Here is a 22,049-nt window from a genome sequence, read left to right as displayed (position 1 = left end):
GCCAGGTGACCAAATGGATCGCGAAGTACGATGGGCCAGCATTGCGAATGGTGGTCAGTAACTATGACGAGGTAGCGTCCATATAGGTATGGTCGGAACTTGTGCACAGCGAACACAACTGCGAGGCACTCCAATTCGGTAACTGTGTAGTTCCGTTCACATTTTGTGAACGTGCGGCTGGCATATGCAACAACGTGCTCAGCCCCACTATGCAGCTGCACAAGCACCGCCCCAAGATCGACGCCACCGGCGTCAGTGTGAACCTCCGTCACAGCAGAAGGGTCGAAGTGGCGCAGCAGTAGTGCTGAAGTTAGAGAAGACTTGAGCAGATTGAAAGAGGATTCGCGCTCTGGGGTCCACACAAATTGCGAATCCTTGTGCAGTAGAGAAGTAAGAGGGTGGTCAAGTTGCGTAAAACCAGCAATGAGGCGACGAAAATAAGAAGAGAGGCCAAGAAAAGTCCGGAGACTTTTCAGGGTGTGTAGAGTTTCGAAGCCGCGTACAGCATCAATCACCTGCGGAACCGGTCTGATACCACCCTCGTTGACGAGGAACCCAAGAACTAATGTTTGTCGCTCTCCAAAATGGACTTCTTCGAATTCAAAATGAGGCCCGCTTTGCCAATGTATTCAAGAACAATATGGAGCCTCTCTGATTGTGTTCTTGGAAGGTCTTTCCAAAAATAATAACATCATCAAGGTAACACATGCATATTTCCCATTTGAAGCCACGAAGGATAGTGTCTATAAATCGCTCGAACGCCGCGGCAGCGTTGCATAATCCAAAGAGCATTACATTGAGTTCGTATAAACGTTCTGGTGTTACAAATGCAGTCTCCTCACGGTCGGATGGATGTAGAGGAATTTGCCAATTGCCAGATCGCTAATCAACCGAGGAGAAATATGACGCCGAATGCAGACAGTCGACAGCGTCATCAGTGCGAGGTGATGGGTATACGTCTTTCTTTGTTACCGCATTCAAACGACGGTAGTCTACACAAAATCGCCAAGAATTGTCTTTTTTCGCACTAGGATCACAGGTGGGGCCCACGGACTGGAAGATTCTCGGATGATTCGTTTCTGCAGCATTTCGTCCGCCTCTTCTTGAATTATCTTGCGCTCTGCCGGATAGACTCTGTAATGTTTTTGGCCAATAGGGAGTGCGTTTCCTGTGTTAATTTTGTGCTGTAGCTGAGACGCTGGGAAATGGCTGCCAGATCCGTTTGAGGCAAAGTCGAACACTTGGGCATGACTTGTCAAAATGTCTTGCAGAATACGACGTTCACTAGATGGGAGCAATTTGTTGACCATGCCCTCAAACTCAGCACAATATTCAGACTTGTCTTTCGCGGCTCCTCTGCAATCGGAAATAATTCCAAAGGTATGAGTCACATCATTCTCAAATCTCGCGAGTATCAAACCAGAAGGAAGACGAACAGGCTCTTCTGACACGTTCACAGCCCAGAGGCATGCGCCACCATCCTCCGCCTCCACGACGGAGCGTGGCACCAAAATATTTTTCGCTCCATTCGAGACATCTGGCTCGACGACTATTGAATGTTTTCCCATGAAGGATTCAGATGACTTCACGGGGGGAAACGTCGCCGTCATCGCAGGCAGCAGCACATCTTCCTTCAAGGCGAGAACTCCTTGGTGACTCTGAGACATGTTATCTACCAATGCGGGGATAATGTTCGGCTGCAAACAAATTTCGCCGGCACTATAGTCTAAAGTCGCACCACACTCGCGCAAAACGTTAACACCTAAGATAACGCCATGTGTGACACGTCTCAATACAAAGAATTCTGACCTATATAGCACTATCTGGCTCGACGACTACTGAATATTTACCCATGAAGGATTCAGATGACTTCACGGGGAGAAACGTCGCCGTCATCGCAGGCAGCAGCACATCTTCCTTCAAGGCGAGAACTCCTTGGTGACTCTGAGACATGTTATCTACCAATGCGGGGATAATGTTCGGCTGCAAACAAATTTCGCCGGCACTATAGTCTAAAGTCGCACCACACTCGCGCAAAACGTTAACACCCAAGATAACGCCATGTGTGACACGTCTCAATACAAAGAATTCTGACCTATATAGCACTATCTGGCTCGACGACTATTGAATGTTTACCCATGAAGGATTCAGACGACTTCACGGGGAGAAACGTCGCCGTCATCGCAGGCAGCAGCACATCTTCCTTCAAGGCGAGAACTCCTTGGTGACTCTGAGACATGTTATCTACTAATGCGGGGATAATGTTCGGCTGCAAACAAATTTCACCGGCACTATAGCCTAAAGTCGCACCACACTCGCGCAAAACGTTAACACCCAAGATAACGCCATGTGTGACACGTCTCAATACAAAGAATTCTGACCTATATAGCACTATCTGGCTCGACGACTACTGAATATTTACCCATGAAGGATTCAGACGACTTCACGGGGAGAAACGTCGCCGTCATCGCAGGCAGCAGCACATCTTCCTTCAAGGCGAGAACTCCTTGGTAACTCTGAGGCATGTTATCTACCAATGCGGGGATAATGTTCGGCTGCAAACAAATTTCGCCGGCACTATAGTCTAAAGTCGCAAGGTTGCGCGACGACATTCGCTAATAAAGTCAATACCCAAGATAACACCATGCGTGGCACCTCTCAATACAACGAATTCTGACCTATATAGCACTCGGGACCAATTGCTACTGAAACTGAGCTTAGGCCAACCGGAACAAAAGTTTCACCCCCAAATCCACCAAACTTAGCGTTTTTGTCCCACACAAACACAACTTTCTGTCGAAGGCGGTTCTTAAATGAAAGGCTCATAACTGACGCAGCGGCACCAGTGTCAGCCAAAGCATCCGTTGCAGCATTGTCTACACACACCGACACTTTGTTCTTTAGCATGACGATAGGTAGAGGTATGTGTGAAATTGACCGTCCGGCCACCTTACCTCCATCGGTCGCACCACCTAGTTTCCCAGCGATGGAGAAACTAAGCGGCGACGTGGGGATGGCGAGCGGGGCTGCCGCTGCGGTGGGGGAGTAATGCAGCGATCGGACATAGGGGAATCATTCCGTCCGTGGCGCTGAGGGGAAGAGGGCCGATAGAAGCTAGCGGGTGGCTACCGCTCCCACTGGGCACCATTCGTGAAGCGCGGTGCTCGTTGGACAGGGGGTTGGGTAATTTGACGACTCGAGCAAAAGCGGAAGATATGTCCGCTGCCCCCCCCCCCCCCTCAGCCGTAACATACGGGTGGCTGCCGGCTCTGATAGTTCACTTCAGGGTCCCTTGGAGGCCGAGATGGGGCGAGAGAAGCACGACGAGGATCACCACGAGGCAGTTCATCCGGATGGTCTGGACGCTGCTGGAAATAAGGATGCGGTGTTGGTTACATGGTCCCCTCCACGCCGTTGTTGTAAGATGGTTCGCTGTTATTTTGTGCAGCCCATGGCGTGCGCTGTTCCCGCTGATACGGACCTCGATGTCGGCTGGTAAGGTACATTGAAATTTATACGTTGCCGCTGAATATCCAGCTTCTCGCCTATAATCCTCCTGACCATAGAAGCGATGTCTTCAGCCTCCGGAATGTCGATACCGGCAACAGTTGTCACATTAGAAAAATGGCCAAATTTGGGCGCTATCCGACGTGCCTTTAACGCCTCAAATGCCCGGCACTGCTTGATGACATCTGCTGCTGCGGCAAGGGTGTCCTGTGAAATAAGGAAGTTGTACACATCCTCAGCAATCCCCTTGAGAAGGTGCCCTATCTTGTCTTCTTCTGACATCTGCCGGTTTACAATGCGACAATGTTTCAATATTTTCTCGATGTAACGTGTGCATGTCTCACCGGGCAGCTGGGCTCTCTAGGAAAGCTGATGCTCAGCGCGTTCCTTCTTCGCAAGGGTATCCCAAAAGGACTTCGTAATTTCTTCAACGAATCGGTCCCAAGTCGTCAGGATTTCTTCGTGGTTATGAAACCAAGTCAAAGCCGTGCCATCGAGGAAGAAAACAACATTGTACAGACGTGCGATTAAGTTCCAGCGGTTGTACTTGCTGCATCGTTCGTAATGTCAGAGCAATTCCTCAACGTCATCTCCGGGCTCACCGTGGAACGTACGCGGCTCTCGCTGGTGGGGAAAGGTCGTCGTCTCTACAGGTCGCTGTTCATGAGTCTGCGTCGTGCAGGTGGTAGCCATGGAAATGTACTGTTGAGGAGATAAGGTTGGCAAACCTGCTATACGACGGCTGCGACGAGGTACTGGCGGATCCAGAACGTGTTTACCCAGCGCCTAGCACCAAATGTAACGGATTAAATGGTTTTAATACAGGTGAACTTCGTATGAAGGCGGACGCACACGGCTCAGAAAACCCGAATCAGTCTGCGCGCGCCTCGCTTACTCTGCTTCTTCCTCTTCTGCTTCTGCTGCTTCTTAGTGCGTCACTGCATCCGCCACCACTTTGGTGGTGGACGACAGCTGTTGAGACGCACTTCTTTCTCTCCTGCTTCTTTCTTTCTTTCTTTCTTTCTTTCTTTCTTTCTTTCTTTCTTTCTTTCTTTCTTTCTTTCTTTCTTTCTTTCTTTCTTTCTTTCTTTCTTTCTTTCTTTCTTTCTTTCTTTCTTTCTTTCTCTCTCTTTTCCTTTCTGACCACACGAGGCAGCGGAGGTGGATCATTTATAAAGCAATAGCAGGTTCGCGCATTTTCTTTTTTTTCTTCCTAAGTCTGAACAACAACAACAACAACACTTTTTGTGGCAAGGGGAGTGTCGTGACCAATCTAACGGTCGAACGGCGCTCTTAAAGGATTAAAACTTGTTAAACCGCATTGAGCCGTATTTTTTTTTTCTAGAGTAAAGGTAACGGTTACCGTCTAAAGCAAGATTCGACTCCAGCGTCTTGGTTGCGCGAATTATCACAAATTCGGCCAATAAGCCTAGCTTAAGGCAGTTCAAGCAAATCGTTTACTCGACTCGTGTGTTCTATTGTCTCCTCCGTCAACAGCGAACACCAGCGTCGTGGTGGTTCCCGAGGAAGCGAGGTTGGAGCTGGGCCGATCGGCGACGTTCAACTGCTCTGCACGAGGCTTCCGAGGCGCCGTGTCCTCAACCTGGTGGCTACACGACGGCACGCCAGTCAAGGCCAATCCTCCACGTCTGGTGCTGCGCTCTGATGATCAGCGCTGCACATCGCCACTGTGGTGCGCGAGGATGCGGGGATCTACCAGTGCTTCGTCCGCTACGGGGACACTACCGCGCAAGACAGCGCCCTTCTGAGGCTACGCGGTGAGTGGCCGTACCAAAGGCTTGGTTAAGGTCTTCCGTCTCGCTAAGGTTACCTTGCCAACAGTCTCTGCAACTGTAAGAGGCGCGAACGACGATTTCACAAGGCACATATCAAAAGAGAAAAATGTTGAACTTTAGTGATATAGAGAAAGCGGGGAGGTCGCCCGGACAAAGAGTGACCCTATAGCTTACTATTACACGCCTGAGCATACAGCTAAAAAAGAAAAAATAATAATAATAAAAAACATACAGTGTATAGATAGGAGGTGACATGACAACACAGTGCGTTGCACAGAGTGTTTCGAATGACGCATGTGCATTATTCGGGTTTGGCGGCACATGGCTCGATGATTTATGCACAATGCTCCTCAGCAGGCTTCGAAAACATAAAATATTAAGAAACAACCCATGTCATGTCAGCGGAAAAGCAAATTCCCCGTGTTTCGTATGCACACTGTTATAGCTAGTGGAACGGGCAGAGACACATTATTTTATTCTCTTTTCGGTTGCCTCACCATATTATATGTCCTTCTGTATTAAACTGATATGAAAAAGCACTGAACAACGATAGAAGCTTCAATTCGCAGGTCGAGACGACGTTTCGACGAGTGGACTTGTCTTTATCTGGGCAGAGCGATCATCTCTGGCAAGTGTTTAAATACGTATTTAAACCCCTGCCAGTGATGATTGCTCTACCCAGAAGGAGACAAGTCCACCTGTCGAAACCTTGTCTCGACCTGCGAACGTAAGCCCCCCCCCCCCCCCCCCCCTACCGTTGTTCACCGCTTTTTCATACTACTTAGCCATCTTCTTCCTGTCGTTCTACCTTTATTAACTTGAGGAATACCACTGGCAAAACACTCACTACGTGAATTACCATGATTTCTCAATCTGAATCTTAATGAAAAGCTTATGGTTATCGCCTCTAGTGGAGTACGTTTTCTTTATTTTCCGTGTGTAAAATTTTCTTGTGCAAGAGCGAAAGAGCATGAAGGCTGCACGTTCACGTGCATAAGCGATGTCTCTACTGCGTTCTGCAACTAAAAGCGATTGTGGTGACCTATATGTGAGTTATGACTGCTGGCGTTGGATGCATTATTAGTACATTTTTCGAGAATAAAAATTGAAAAAAAAAATTGTGCATTTAAACACTCCGATTAGAATACAAAAGGCAATCTTTAAATATATATCACTAATTTTCTCTTTGTATTCGCTACCAAAACTTTTCTTCGGAAAAGTGGCCTCATACTTAAGCCTCTTACTGTGAACTAAAAGAGGCTGGAAGATCCACGCGCTGTGGGCTATAAACACAGCCTCTTACTATCGAGTTGCTCTTTTGCTTTCCTGTTTCTTTTTATTTCGTAAGCTTGTCATAAGGCATACTATATATAAACTCATGTAATTCAATTTACTTATAAGAACCAAAGAAGGCTTCTGCTCTTCTAGTTGGTCACCGACTTGTGGAAATTATATCCGTCTACTAGGCGACATACAATGAATAAGGAAGCTTGTACTTTGCGGCTAAAAGATGGCTGAAAATATGAAATGCTTTCTATAGCCATTTATCAAACACTTCACCGGAAGCCACGATAACGAACCCTTGAAACCCTTGCTAACAGTCCGTTGGACGTACCCGCCTGACATTGTAACCCACAAAACGTCCATATGTGGTGTGAAATTCTACAGACATTTACTTGTATGCTTTTTATCACAACGTCACACAACGAAGACTCTGGTAAGGACGACAATTATGAACGGTATACGGTTATATATCAAGGCGAAAGCCTTTAATGCCTCATTGTTGTCGGTAGAAGGTTGCCAGCAGATGTGCCACGCGTTCGAGAGCGAGGGTTGAAAATAAATTAATAAGCCTTCTCTCCACCGGGAATCGAACCTCCTTCGCTTTACCAACTGTGCCACACCCCGGATTGTGAAACGCTCTTCATAATTCCCCTGGTCTACCGTGAGGAGGATAGCGGGATTCCGCGAATGAGAGATGCTGCGCCTTCCCTTTCCTGCTAACGAATTATAGAACACTGCTGAAATTTGATGCGTTCACTGAAATGCTGGTTGTGTTCGGCAAAGGGAACGCAACGTACCGTCACGACAGGTCATGACGTCACCAGATGATTCATGCATATACGAAGCTGACCCCACCGGGCGTCCGATCAAGGAGTCAGTGCGGCGCCTTTCACTTGCCGCTTCCTCGAACGCCGCATCACACAGCCTACAGAAGCAGATGCAGTGCAGCCATTGCTGTTGTTGCGACTATAGGAAGAAGGAAAAGAAAATGCACAGGCTTGCTACTGGCTCTGTAAAATTGTTTACGTTTAAGCAAATAATTACAGCATGCCCCAAAAGAAGTAAGTAGCACTGCTGATGGCCTACGTTGAAGTACAAACGCCATACCGCTCATGAAAATGAATTTGAACTGTTCCGTTGTTGCAGGTGTGCTAGGCTACTGACTTAAAAAACGTGTACATGCAAAATAGCATGCTGGCATTAGAGAGGATTCGTCATCATACTGTCGTTTGGCTATTCGCAATCATTTTGATTGAAACTGTTCGTGAAGAAATTTTGGAGCTCTTGTGTTACGTGGAAACGGCATATGAGTCAAAGAGGACACCATTGTTTCAGAAACCTGTAGTTGAAATGAATACAGAGTGACAGCGACGAATCTCACAATGTTGAAGAGATAAGTTACAAGTTGTTAACGAAAGAGGATTTGCTTTTTGTCCTTTCTTTTGAACAAACAAAATGGGTTTAAATCGTAATTGGTTAGTTCCGAATGGAGCTTTAGTGTGTTTTTGCACTCTTGCGAGGTGACGCATACTCCTTTTTTTCGTTCTGCAGTGTTGTAATACATATGAGCTTCTGCCCAGAATCACATAAGCGAATCACTGTGTCGGCGACGGATCAGTTAGTTTGTACTCCCCCGTCCACGTCTTTTTGGAGAGTTTTCTGCAAGATGAACAATGTACCTTACGCGCGTGCCCGTTTCTTGAGGTTTTCGTCAGTAGTTACTGTTAGTTCTTGGCTGTCTTTCCAGGCTAACGGTCTTGTCAATTGGTTTTTTTAGCGACTGTAGATATGAAATGAGAACTGTAATATTTAACTTTCGTAAATCATAGTTCCAGCGATGAAACACAATCACATAAATAAGAAACACACCACACACGGATGCATGGATATGACTGCCTTTCTTGGCTTCAATTATGATTCAAGAATGTGACAGTCGAAAAGCTTGTTTCCGTTAACGTAACTAATACAATCTCCATGACAGGTATCCTTATACCTCATTCCCACCACACCAAGTGCCACAGTTCTTTCTTATTCTATTATTAATCTTAGTATTTGGGGTGCAAATAAATCAAGAAAGGAATATTATTTTTATTCGCCTCCGCATCTGCTGCCACACTGGAGTTGAGGCCGGCACACTGAATGGGCCCAAATTCAATTCTCTTGAGCTCAGTTTATTTCGAAATAAATACTGATAAACGCTTTATAAATAACATCAACAGAAACATTGAGTAAGAGTAAGCACGCGGGCTATATTTTTGACAATTCAATCTCACCCTCGGTCGTATCATTCAGTCTTCAGTAACAATTCGGGAAATGACCACGCCTAGCAGCTACGGATTCTGGCGTTGCAGGGAGCCAGACTTGATAACAAGAGGAGCAAAGCAGTTATTATGCCAAAAAGTACCAAAATAAGTATTCATTCTTCCATCTACAAAAAAAACCTTAAATCTGATGCAGCAAGACGACTGTTCATGACACTGTTAACGGGCCATGTCTGCACTGTCGACAGTGAAAACTTGACAAGAGCCATAACAAATGGAAAGCGGCTGCCCACGGATTCTTTGTTACGGTAATGCTGCCGTATTTTTTTTTCTTTGAGCTTGATGGTGCTTAGGTATTTTGCGTTGAGAAACATTTAAAAGCGAAACGTCTTTTATACCGTGCTGCCAACATGTGTCTTTTCAGAGGTTCACTCCAAGCGCAGCGTCCAGAACCGTGTCAGCCGGCGCTGGAATGGTCAGAACAGCTACATCAAGTCCCGAAAAGGTAACCGTTCTCCGCCTTCTTCTTATGTCAGCCCATTTGTACGCGTCCCCAAACAAACGCTTCCATCCTCTCTCTCTCTCGCTTTATCCCGGCGAGCACTACTTTATCCTATGCGTAGACGAGGCCTTTTCGGTGCTGCTTTATCGCCCACTATTTGGTTGGCGGCACACAACTTCCTTCCATTCCGTATTAAACCATTCGTCACAACGACCACCTTCTCAACATCGATCTGTTTACTTTGCTTCCACGAACAGAGGAAAAAAGGTAAAAAAGATAGTGAATAGAAGAGACCGAATAACAGGGATGAAGCACAGATAAAAAGTAATATACTCTAAATTTGTGATAAAACACAAGTAAAATATTGAGGAACTGGAGATAAAGACAAAGAGAAAGAAAATGGTTCAAAGATACTCTTAGCGCGTGACTCGGATGAGCGTAAACTGCGCACGACGTGAAGCGCGGCAAGCAAAATAAGGGCAAATCGTAGGGAGCGACCGAAGAAGTAACGCGTGCCCAGGGATGTAAAGGCGGCATTGGCGGAACAGTTTTTCGGTAAAGTCGGGTGGCGCCGGCATCGACAGCCAGAGCAGTGGCTGCACGCGGGTGATGGGGAAGGGGGGGTGGTTGTCGACAGAAAAAAAGAAAGAAAGCAAGAGGGGAGGTTGGGCAAGCGCCTGGCGGCACAAGCGCTCCCGATTGAAAATCGAGTTTGTTCAACCTCATTACGGGCGCCTCTGAGGAGCGGCCGAGTCCTTTTGAGACGAACCGATGGGGCTCGCGTCGCCTGGCATTACCTTTGACATGTCGCGGTGCTGCCGAGTCGGGCACACGAAGGCCCTGCGCTGGAACCGCCGCACAGGGACCGTTTCTCTGTTTTCTGTCATTTCTCTCTTGCTTCTTTTTCACCCATTTCTTTTCTTTTTTTTTTTTTCATCGCTGAGCTTCTCCGACCATGCCTTCTGGAACTGTTACCTTGCTTATTTTTTTTTTATATTCTTTGCGCAATCACAACGCTTGCTCTCGCTTTAACTGATTCTCAACTTTAATCTTTCTTTTTGTATCCGCTCAATTTCTTGTTCCACTTTTGCTGTCTTATCGTTTTTGTCTCACTTATAGAAACCGCATTTCAGTTATTTTCGACTTCGTTTCTCGCTCCATCATCTTCTGTTCCTCTGATTTATTTCTATATTCTCTGCACCCTTGCCAGTTCATTCCTCTCTCTCGCTCTTCAACTGTCCTGGTGACCGAGCTTACACTTGCAATGAGTAGCCCCGTGCCCGGGCTATCCAATCTTCAGGAACGAATAGCTTTTTGTCGGTAGCGCAACGCCCGTGATTCCTTTCTCTACTTTGCTCATTTCCTTTCTAGTACACGCTAGGCACTTGCTTTTTTTCCTTGATAGCTATGGTCAACCTATATACAGGACAAAATATATCGCTGATTATAAGCGGCATTGATTCTTCTAGTGTTGTCGTCCTTGCTGTTAGCGCTATTCACTTTTCGCATAGCCAGCGCATATCGGTCTAACGTCGTCAAGAGAATACGTTCATGAGAAGCAATGAAAAAAAATTAAAGAGCACTGCAGAATCTGCATTGGAGTAACGCGAAAGCACGGCTGCTGCTGTTGGTTGCTTCTGGTTGCTTCTAGTTGCTTAATTCACTTCTTGTTTACCTATTTTAGTCTTTGGTACATTGAAATTGCGCGCCAATCCCCTGATATGCCCTTTTTGGCTCTAATTCTGGTATCGTGACGTCACATCCTCTACGTCACATTGATTACTTCTTGTTTCTTCATTTTAGTCTTCGGTACTTTCAACTTGCGCGCCAATCCCATCATATGCCCTTTTTCTGCTCTATTTCCGGTTGCGTAACGTAACATCCTTGACGTCACCTTAATTGACTGATTTAATTAACTATTTTAGTATCTGATACATTCATATGTCGCGCCAAGCCATTTGTTATTGAGACCATTTTCGCCTCTACTTTTCCATTTTCTGCCCCTAATTGTTTAGCTAATTAACTTATTCGCCTGATTATTTTTAGCACACATTACGTCACCCTGTATCGATTGACACCACTCATTAACATCTACGACTTGTCAATTACTCAAAACTGCTACGGGCATAATTTTGCGTGTTCTGTCTCTAATTAATTACTTAATTAGTTTATTGTCCCAATAATTATTTCAGACACAACATTACGTCACCCTCTATCGATTGACACTATTCATTAACCTCTACTACTTCTCAATTACTCACAACTGCTGCGGACAACTTTTACATTTTTGCCTGTTATAATTACCTAATTAACTTATTGCCCTAGTTATTCCTTGTGAAGCAACATTACGTCAGCCTCTGTCGATTGACACCACTCATTAACCTCTACCACTTCTCAGTTACTCGCAACTTCTGCGGACACTGTTTTGCGGACGCGGCCTGCGGACACTGTCTGCGGACAGAAATCTGTGAAAATGGAGAAGTAACGCTTTCGCGTTAATAATAACATTGAAAACACTATATTATCTGAACCACCAAACGGGAACCGCAGGCATATAATTAAGCCAATAAATTAGGTTCATATTAAGAAGACGGGGGGGGGGGGGGGGGGGGGGCTTTGCAATAAGTAGAAAGGGGGCAGGACGTTTTTCCACGGTTTGTCTATGTCTCGAAGCCGAGCGGCTAATTCATGTTTTCCAGCACTCCTTTCGATGCCTCGAAGCATGCACTTCTTTGGCACTGTTCCGTCCCGATTAGTTTAGTCATGTTTAGGAACGTGTGGTGTAAAAGTGCATCAAGAGCAGAGAAAGGATTATTTAAAAAACATGAATGGTGTCCGTTGGACAATGATTTTATGCATAGCAGCATCCAAATTGCGCACAAACCGTAGTTTTTATCAAGCATGAACTAGTTTTGAGAATTGCTGGATGGCTTCTTTGCTGCGAACTCTCATTTCGTGCAAAGAGATAAGTATTGAAAATCCACCACCAAGGCCTGCTGTCCTTTATAGGAGGTCATTATCATTGTCCTGAAGCTTTCCTAAGTGCATACTAAGCAACGATTTTTGTTTAAATATAGGACAGGGTTTCAAAGTGGCTGCATTCGGCTAAGGCGTTTGCAAATTATCATTAAGACCTTTCATTCTTCTTATCAGAGGCACATAGTAAGAAATAGGCTACAGATAAGTAAATTATAATTTTCTTATCCTTTTACCACAAGGTTTACTTGTAGTCCGCAGGTGAGACTTTTATCCTCATTAATATAAAATTACGTACGCCAAATAACAGCGTCGAAAGAGCGAAAATTTAGATGCACTACATTGTTATTTTCTCTTATCCTGACTGAACCTCCCACATTTAACATCATAAAGTGACAGTGCTTAGACGCATATGCCTCCTTTTCTCAAGAAGTGGTGGTAAAAAAATAATAAAAAAACCAAACAGATTTTTCTCCGCTACACCGTAGCTGGACACAGCATTCGATTTCTCGAATACAGCCAGAAGTGGTTTGATGTGGCCAAACTCCTTTGTTTTGCGGTAGAAATCAAAGATCTTTTATATATTCTAGCAGCCACTAATCTCCACTCAACATCTTCGCGGCCAAACTGTTCACTGCAGCACTTTCACTATGCACTATGGGATTTTTCAAATTTTGCGCCAGTTTTCTTCCTGCTACCGGTGCGTCCCAGAGTGCTATTGCACCTCAGAGGTTTCTTGATTCGGCGTGTTGCCTGTGCTCGCTGCTTCCGGCTTCAAATAACGCTGACGTTAATGAAGCGGTAGCGTTGAACGCAGCAAACTTAACTTTCTGCCCCTCTCTCCACCACGTATTCGTCGGGAGTTCCTTACTCGTTCGTTCTGCGGGCCCACAACGCTTGGCGTCGCCCTCTTTTCTTCCGAAGATTGTAAACGCTACCGGCGAAAAAGAAAAGGACGAAGGGTGAAGCTATGACGAGGCAGGAGTAATATCAATCTTGGGGATAACCGGTCCCGCACACTACACACGCATTACGTACATTCCCGGGCGCTGCTCCATAGCTGCTTCCCGATGGAAGCGTGCGGAGCGGACTCACGGGGCGTGTACGGCGACGGGGTGTGCGGGAGGAGAAGAGATACAAGTAGGTAAGAGAGGAGATGAAATGGAAAATACGAAAGAAGAGAGGCAGAAAAGGGAAGGGTGAGGGGCTATGAGGGGCAGGCGAACAGCGCCACCGCGCAGACTTTACGGCTCCGCTTGGCTGGCCCATTAATCACGGCTTGGCGCGGCCCTTTGGCCTCTGCCGTGTTCATTTGGCGTCGCCGTCGCAGTGAGCGTGCGCGCGCTCTGCCGCGTAGACGCCGCGTAGAGAGCGGAAGATACAAGAAAGGGGAAGACCAACAAGGCGTCGTAAGGAAAGAAGACACGCTCCAGGGACGGGGCTGAGACGCGCATAGCCTCATCCTTGCTCCTCCGCCGCCACGCGGGAACCATTGGCAACGTCCCTGGTTTCGGAGAGGAAGGGGACGTCGAGAGAGACAGACGCCTGCCCGGCACGTTTGCTGCCGGGAGAACGCCCCCGTCGTGTTGTCGCGACCGTCTGTCTTGAGGAAGCCGGAGGACAAGCGGATGCCAGCCGGCTTCATTGCTCTCTTCTTCTCTCTCTATCCGTATGTCTTGCCGGAGCCCCGGCGTGGCGCCGGTGCGTTCTGTCGATGGTGGCAGCTATCGCATGTTTTCGGTGCTCCTGAAAGTCGACCTCGAGACTTGTTTCAAGTTCTATTTTGACGCCATTGTAACCTGTTGAAAGAACCTCTAGTTGCCCTTGCGGTTTCATTTTTGTTGCTTTTCTTTGTTTAGTATCTCTTTCAACGTCGGTTCGGTGTTCCTTTCCGTGGTTTGCAATCATGGGGATGAGTATAGAATGCGGTTCAGGTCATTTAGAACTTGGGCAATCAGCGCAAGGATACAGGCTATCAGTTTTCTGTTCTCAACCAGACAGTTTAGAAAGCTTTATCGGGGATATGAGGAGCTGTTATTCAGACACGCAACTCATTAACACTACGGAATTGTCTCCTGCTGGTGCTTTTATATGAAAAAGTATCTTTGTCGAGTTGATTAATAATTTAAATGAATAGAAAGCGCCGGTATGTGGCTTCCAACTTGCGGATTGCTGAAAAGATTTTCTTCAAAAACTATGTATTTACTTGACGATTGTGCCACTGCCAAATGACATTCTGCTTGTGCTTACATGCACTGCCTGATTTCGTAAAAACGTCGTAGTCCGCAAAGCACTTACAACTCGGCACACAGAACATAAATTGCCAATATTGTTCAAAAAATATTCTCTAAAATAAAAGGACAAGTGGAGATAGTTAGGATTTGTCACGGTGCGTTTATCGAATTCTATTTTAAAATTGATTACGCGATATGATTGCTATATTTATGGGAAATTGAGCACACACTCACTTCAATCTAACACACTCTAAAACGAAAAATTTACATTTTTATTAATGATTTTTAGCTTCACGTGTCTTTTTGAACAAACTGTTGAATGCCCGCGCAACATCAAAGACTCCTTCAACAAATGGGATGCCTAGTTCGCTTCGCGAAAAAAAAAAAAAAAGAAACTCTTGGTTTCTTTCTCTGGTCACATGCTAACAAAAAATAAGATCTTTCCTCCCCTGATAGCAGGCGTAAACTGTCTTCATTATTTTATTACTGGAAGGTAGGGTAGTGAGATGGAGCGCAATTGTGAATTACGAACAAATAGAAATTACTATAGGGCCTATTGCTTTGTACCGCTTGAGCCAAGTTTCACCCCTTGCTTTCTTTTGCAAAAAAAAAAAAAAAAAAAAAAAAAACAAAAAAAAAGGATTTCGCATCGTACATTGTGATTTCGAGAAGCCGGGAAGCACTCATTAACACAAAGGAGAGAGAGATAAGTAAAATTCCTAGACTTTTCACTCTTCTTCCAGTGCAGACGGGTTAGCTGATTCTCCTCAAGAACAGCCTGCATTGGTTGTGAGTGAAAGCCCTTTTTATTGTAGGAATTTACCACTAGATGGCTTTCCCACTGAACAGATAGATTAAAAATGGGAATCATATCGACAAAAGAAACTTGATGTACAGGCCCTCTTCCAAAGTAAAATAAAGCAGTCCACCGGTGGCTGACATACACGATGCCAGTAGAGGCGGACCAAGAATATTCTGGAGCCATATAAGCTGGCTAGGTAAACAGAATCAAAGAAAGCAGGACCGGATTAAAGATAGCGAGGGAAATTGTTTAAAGGGAGACAATGCAGTCAACTACATTACATCAGTTATAGCAGAGTCATTTAAGAGCGACGATAGGGTAATCTGCGCAAATAAGTAAGCAACAGAAGATTGCAGAATACAAAGCAGCTTAGAACGGACCAATTTGAACTGAAAAAAGGGAGAAGAAAAATATTCCTAAAAATATATCTACAGGAATAGATGGGATTCCGATCAAGTTGATTAATGAACTTCAGAACGGCTTAAGAAATGGTAGGCGCTTGGAGGATAGCCGGTTAGTGCTTACCCAATGAATCGAAATATCTAGAGTAGAAAATAGACCTTTGTATTTGGCCTTCGTGGCCATAAACGGGGCATACGACAACGTAAACAGGGAACTCCTGTGGAACATATTAAACGAAGGAGGTATCGGTTATGAGATAACAGAGTTCCTACAGGAAATATACCGGGATAACAAAGTAGAAATTACATGGGAAGGGATAAGAAGTACGGAAGCTGTCAAGGTATGCAAAGGATTAAGACAAGGTTGTCCTCTATCAAAGCTGCTGTTTATGTTTTATATGATAAACCTGGAACGGAGGATACAAGAAAATAACCTAGGTTTTAACCTGTCATATAGATTAGGTGAAAAGGCGGTAGAACAGTACCTCCCCGGTTTGATGTATGCAGACGATATTGTGCTGCTAGCTGAGAATCCGGAAGAATTGCAAACACTAGTTACGTATTGCGGAGACGAAGGGGACGCTCTATGCTTCAGTTTTAGCGCAGTTAAGTCGGGTCTGATGATTTTCAACGGCTCAACTGATCAGGGTCTTAAAATGAAATACCCAGAGTTGCAGAATATTTATATCTCGGGGTATGGATAAACGAAGGATTGGCGTACATTGGAAAGTATGAGCAATCACTTAAGGCAAAAGGGCGAATAAATGCCGGGATAATGAAGCATAGGGCATTGTGGGGATACAACAGGTATGAGGTTTTGAGGGGTATATGGGAAGCAATTATGGTGCCCGGGCTTACTTTCGGAAATTCGGTTTTGTGCCTAAAATCAAAGGTACAGTCGACATTAGAAGTAAATCAGAGAGCCGTCGGACTATTAGCACTGGGTGCCCAGGACCAAACCACAAATGAGGCGGTGCAGGGAGATATGGGCTGGGCATCTTTCGAAGTACGGGAAGCTCAGAGTAAAATATTATATGAGGAACGCCTGAGGAAATTGAACAGTAACAGATGGGCAGCTAAAGTATATAAATACCTGTACTTAAAAAGCGTTGACTCACAATGGAGGAAAAGAACTAGGAAACTAACAAGTAAGTATGCTGGTCACAAGACCGAAGGAATAAAGAGCGTTAAGCAACAGGTGAAAAACATAGAAGGTAAAAATTGGATAAACTCGATGGAAAAGAAACAGACTGTGGAATTATACCAAAAGTGGAAAAGGGAGATCAGGAAGGAAACTTTCTTTGATAACTCAAGAGGCAGTGCCCCACTTTTTGAAGCTAAATCAGTGTGTCTTAGAACGCGCAGCTACAAAAAGAAATTTAACGATGAAGATGACGCATGTGCTGTATGTGGTAACTCCAGTGAAACAATTGAACATATTATACTTGAATGTAATGGTAACCATCCGGAAGTCGATGCAGGCGCAGTCACTCTTCCTGATGCTCTGGGATTTAGAGATACCAGTGGCCGGGCGAATGAACCTGCGATGGAAGCCAGCAAAAAACTATTGAAAGATTGGTGGCTTAAAAGCAGAAAAGTGACATAATGTGAGTAATGCAGAAACAAAAATTCAATAAATAAGATGATGGTATAGTTAACTAACTTAAAACAATAATTAAGATATAGGGGGAAATATGAGCATGATAGCAACTGTTACCACCCCGTTTAAAAGGGAACGGTCCTATATTCCATCCATCTATCCCTCCATCCTATCCTAAGAGCGCAAGCGCGGGACATTGTGCGTCGATGCTATTTGCGGCAGGTCTTGAAAAAAGACATGTTTCTCTCCGCATTCGCACACCATCGACGGAAGGGAGGAGGCAGTGGCGAATAGCAGTAAAGCCGAGCGGTTATATTTGGCACTTTCCTGCCGTGTGGCACCTATTTCAGGCCGGAGCGAAACGCTGCATTTGAAGAGCGCTCCTCACAAGCACCGCTATCCGTTCGAGGGGTTCCCCACAGGGCTGATCTCAAATCAAGTTGTTATCACTAGGCTCTGCTCTCTGCGCTGCACGCTTGAGCTTTCCCTGTGCTGCTGACGTCTACACAATGCGGTGATGACCTTAAGTGCCTACAGCCACGCTGGACATGTACTCTTATTGAACAACTTTATTGTTTCGCAGCTCGCTTCAGGTATTGTATAGGCTCCATGAAAGTTGAATCGGTTGAAAGTTTTTTTTTTATTTATTTCATACTTCAGATCATTGTACAGATCCAAGCAGAACAAATACACAAGTAGATATTATAAATACAAAACACAAATTAAAATGAACAAAATAAGCAAGATGAAACATGCAGAATGACTATGTGCTGTCAGCCATTGTGTCAGCCATTGTGTCCACTCTGCTATGGTACGTGAGAAAAAGGAAAATTTAAATGTGTCAGTTCGAGCAAAGTATGGACTAAAGGCACTGGGATGATGGTGACCTGTAGGGCGTGTAGGTAAAAAGGATACGTAGGGTGCAGGATGAAGCGCCAATTTGTTATTTAAAAGAAATCTCGACGGAAACGTTTTTCTTCATGTTGGGAAACCGGAAACCGGGGAACCGGTTGGGAAACTCCCATTCAAAAAGTGACTAGCTTAGCATCCACAGTTTTTTTGATGGATAGATGGAAGGACGGACACACAGACGGATTATTAATATGGGATTGTTGCTAGTATCGCACCTTTCGTTGTCCTCCCATGTATGTACTACAGTGCGTGTGTGTGTATATACAAGTACCTATGTGTGTGGAAGACAATAAATTCCCTCTACTATTGATTGATTCACGGACGGATGGAGTGAAGAGCGTCCCTTTTGAAACGCTGTGATGGCAGTTGGCACCATGCCCGAGTTTTTTTTTTTTCATTCTTAGTGGTCCTTTACATCTTGAATCTTGTTATTAATTCGTCAATTACTTCGTCCTTTCAATTACTAGTTTCCTAAAATTTTATTGCTACCCTTCTAACATTATGTTCAGCTGTTTCTTTGTATTTACCGCACACATAGTGCACATGTGTCATTTCTTGGTTGAATTTCTTTTTGTAGTTGCGTGTTGTAAGGTATCCAGATCTTGCTTTGATCAATAAGAAGGGCACTGCCTAACGAGTTATCAAAGGACAAAGAAAGAACGAACGTGCTTATGAACTATACCACCAGATAAAAGTGTCCAATAAAAGGTACCTGCTATTTATATCACGCAATCTGATAATTTCTTCTTTTCTTTATATTTTTCCTCTTACTTATCACTGTGGCTGTTAGGTTCAATAATATCTGCTACGGAATTTATTTGCAGGTGGTTGCGCATTTTACAACAATTTCGAATCTGAAACTTAGACGCAGTTTTTCTTGATGGCCGCAGACGCTGTCACTATCTATACCCCCAAAATTTTAACCAATAAAAACCGCCGTTTTTTATAGATGTGCCTTGTGGGAAGTTTCACAACTGGTAATAATGATGTTCTCTGGAGCCGGTTGATATCCGGGAAGTTGAAGTATCAAATGTGTACTTCCTCAATGCCGCCTTGAAATCTCTAAGCCCCACAACATAAACTTGAAATAAGAGTGAGACGCCAAAATCTACTTCAGCGTAATATGGCTCTTCATTTTCTCTCTTCCACGCTCACCAGCATTGCGTTCACATATAAACGCCTTTTGTTCCTGGTGAAGACTGAGGAGCGGTTGGCCAGAATATATCGTATATTTTATTTCATGCACTTTTTCGACTCTGGCGCTTATCTTGCAAATTAAGAATGGGGTTACTATATGCTCTTTGGCAGGGCTAGAGCGTGCAAACGCTGCATCGAACTATTCCATGTTACTCTTATACTAATACATGAGCACAATACAAGCCAGCAGCTTCTAACCTGGAAATACGCTTTTCCCAGAGACTCCCCCCGAACTGAAGTCTGTGTTCACACGCAAGCTGGTCGACCCGGGCGAGCGGTTCTCTCTGCGCTGCGTTGCCTCGGGCAATCCGCTTCCACGGGTCACATGGGCCCTGGATGGCGGCGTAGTGGGCGAGAGCCACCGCGTGCACTATGGAGATTTCGTAAGTTCGGCAGGTGACGTCATAAGCTACGTCAACGTGACGTCTGCTACGCGCGACGACGGGGGCCTGTACCGCTGCGAGGCCTCGAACGACCTCGGCACCGTATGGCACGATGACCGCATCGATGTCCGAGGACCACCACGAGTGAGGCCCATGGCCAACCTGACCGTGACATCTGGCACCACGCTCGCGTACCACTGCCCGTACACGGGCTATCCGGCTCCGAAGGTCACGTGGAGCCGAGGTGAGTAATGCTGACAGTAAGCCCTTATGTACAGGGCCATCCTCTTTTACGGCGAACATAAGCAGGAGGTCGTTCTCCTCAAAGCGTTATGCAGTAAGAGCCGAGTATTAAAGCTGAGTTGCAGGCCAAGCTAAGCATCGTCTCCAGCTCTTTCTGCGCCCGCACCCGGACACAATGGCGATTGGAAGAGGACGACCACGTGATCACTTGTTCACAATAGGAGTGGATGATCCTTTACACTACGTGACCCGTTTGGCACTGGACAGATTGGAGCTCGATAGCGAATGAAATAAATCATGCAGGCATCTATTCACGGATGCCAAATATATAGTAGCTATTTTGCGTGAATGTAAAATTTTATATTGTTTGTATATATCTCCCATACTTCTTTTTTCGAAATACTTCTTATCCTGGACAACAATTGATAAAATCAAATGTGGAACATATTTTAATGTTTTTCTATATTGATGTGTTTCCCACTTGCTTCAATGATTTCCAATGTTTCGTATTTCAAATAGGATGTACCCGCATGACCCATTTGCAGACTTTCTTTCCTTTATCCTATTCGACCCCAGTTTATCGACATACCAAGCCTCCCTCCATTCTTAATCCCTAAACCTGATAAAATATAAAGCTCTTAGAGCATTCTGCGCGTGATTTGTAATTATCTGTACTTTATTCTCAATTGTTTTCCTTAATTGTATTTTGTTATCGCTTTCCTGTACTCAGACTCTTCGGGGGCTGATTCGAAACAACATTACTGAGTGATACATGTAACATGCATCAGCGTAAAGGCAAACAGCTTCCCAAACGTGTCTCCTCTAAGGGCCACATGGCGAGAGTCTCGGCCCATTTTCGCAGGATCGACCTGTTTGCTTCTGTCAGTTTACATGCAGGAGGACCTTGTTCCAAAAAACCGAATGATTGATTTCTCTTTTTCTTTTTCTGGTCTTCTCGACTCGTTGCCAGGCGGACGTGACCTTCCACACAACGAGAGACAGCGGGTCTTCGAAAATGGCACCATCATAATCACGGACGTCGCCCGTGAGGCCGACGAAGGTGTTTACACGTGCAGGGCGACCACTTCCAAAATGGAGGACAGCAAAGACCTTAACGTGAAAATTATCAGTAAGCAACGCACCTTTCATAATTTAAAAGTGTTATGGTGAAAGGAAAATCATCTAACGAATAGGAATTGCAGGCCAACGTTTTGCAAGTGACTCAGTGAGCAGTTGCCTAGTAATGTGGCGTACTACTCATGCGTACATTTAAGGTGCGTTTTGGTAGTATAAACCCACCCATAACACTTTCGCTTTTCATATTTTCTTAGATCCTACTATATATGTTCAAAGCAGTGAATTTCTTCTTTACTCGGGCCTGCGTGACTCGGCTACAAATGCCAGCGGATTAAGGAGAATTATAACTGTGCTGGGCCCAGTGCTCATTCTTCACTTGCACCTTGAATGAATAAAAAGAAATAGGCACCCAAAACACCCTCCGCTTCAAATGGAAGTCACGACGCTAAATACTCGGAAGCATTTAAATGCATATAACGGCAACAAAGAAGAACCGAATGAAACTTTATGTTGTTGTGCTTTTAGTTTTGAAGCAGAACGTTTAAATGCTGTGTCCATTTAGTCGACACAGGCTTAATTCAGATTTAGTCGGAACTTTCATCCTGCAGCCGTACTCCAGTATTTTTTCGTGCAGTTGCTCCTGTTTCTTTCTTAAGACCGCGATGTAAAAATTATCTATTGATGTCAGTATTCAGCATTCTTATCTATTCCTCTACAAGCCGCCATAGTAGTATAACGCATAGACGCACTGTAATATATAAATAAAGGTTGAAACATCAACGCCTACGGAAAATCAAGTTGTGACAGCATCTTGGTTTTCCACTACGTGACTCACATAGCTAAAATAGGAGCTGCAATACCACTGTTGTTTGTC

General features: G+C 45.0%; 1 protein-coding gene across 1 annotated transcript in view; it reads left to right on the top strand.

The window, feature by feature from the left end:
* The first annotated feature begins 13,396 nt into the window (after window positions 1–13,396).
* Window positions 13,397–22,049, top strand: part of LOC146193971 (cell adhesion molecule Dscam1-like) — a 121,740-nt gene continuing 113,087 nt past the window's right edge. The window contains exons 1-3 of the mRNA XM_084600663.1: window positions 13,397–13,466; window positions 19,692–20,099; window positions 21,069–21,227. Coding sequence (XP_084456789.1) covers window positions 13,397–13,466; window positions 19,692–20,099; window positions 21,069–21,227 — 637 coding nt within the window. The remainder of the gene's footprint in view (window positions 13,467–19,691; window positions 20,100–21,068; window positions 21,228–22,049) is intronic.

Source organism: Amblyomma maculatum, chromosome 4 (assembly GCF_055883805.1).
Source record: "Amblyomma maculatum isolate TAMU_Amacu chromosome 4, ASM5588380v1, whole genome shotgun sequence".
Taxonomy (NCBI): Eukaryota; Metazoa; Arthropoda; class Arachnida; order Ixodida; family Ixodidae; genus Amblyomma; species Amblyomma maculatum.
The sequence above is the reverse complement of the archived record's forward strand: the minus strand, read 5'-3'. Positions and strand labels throughout refer to the sequence as shown.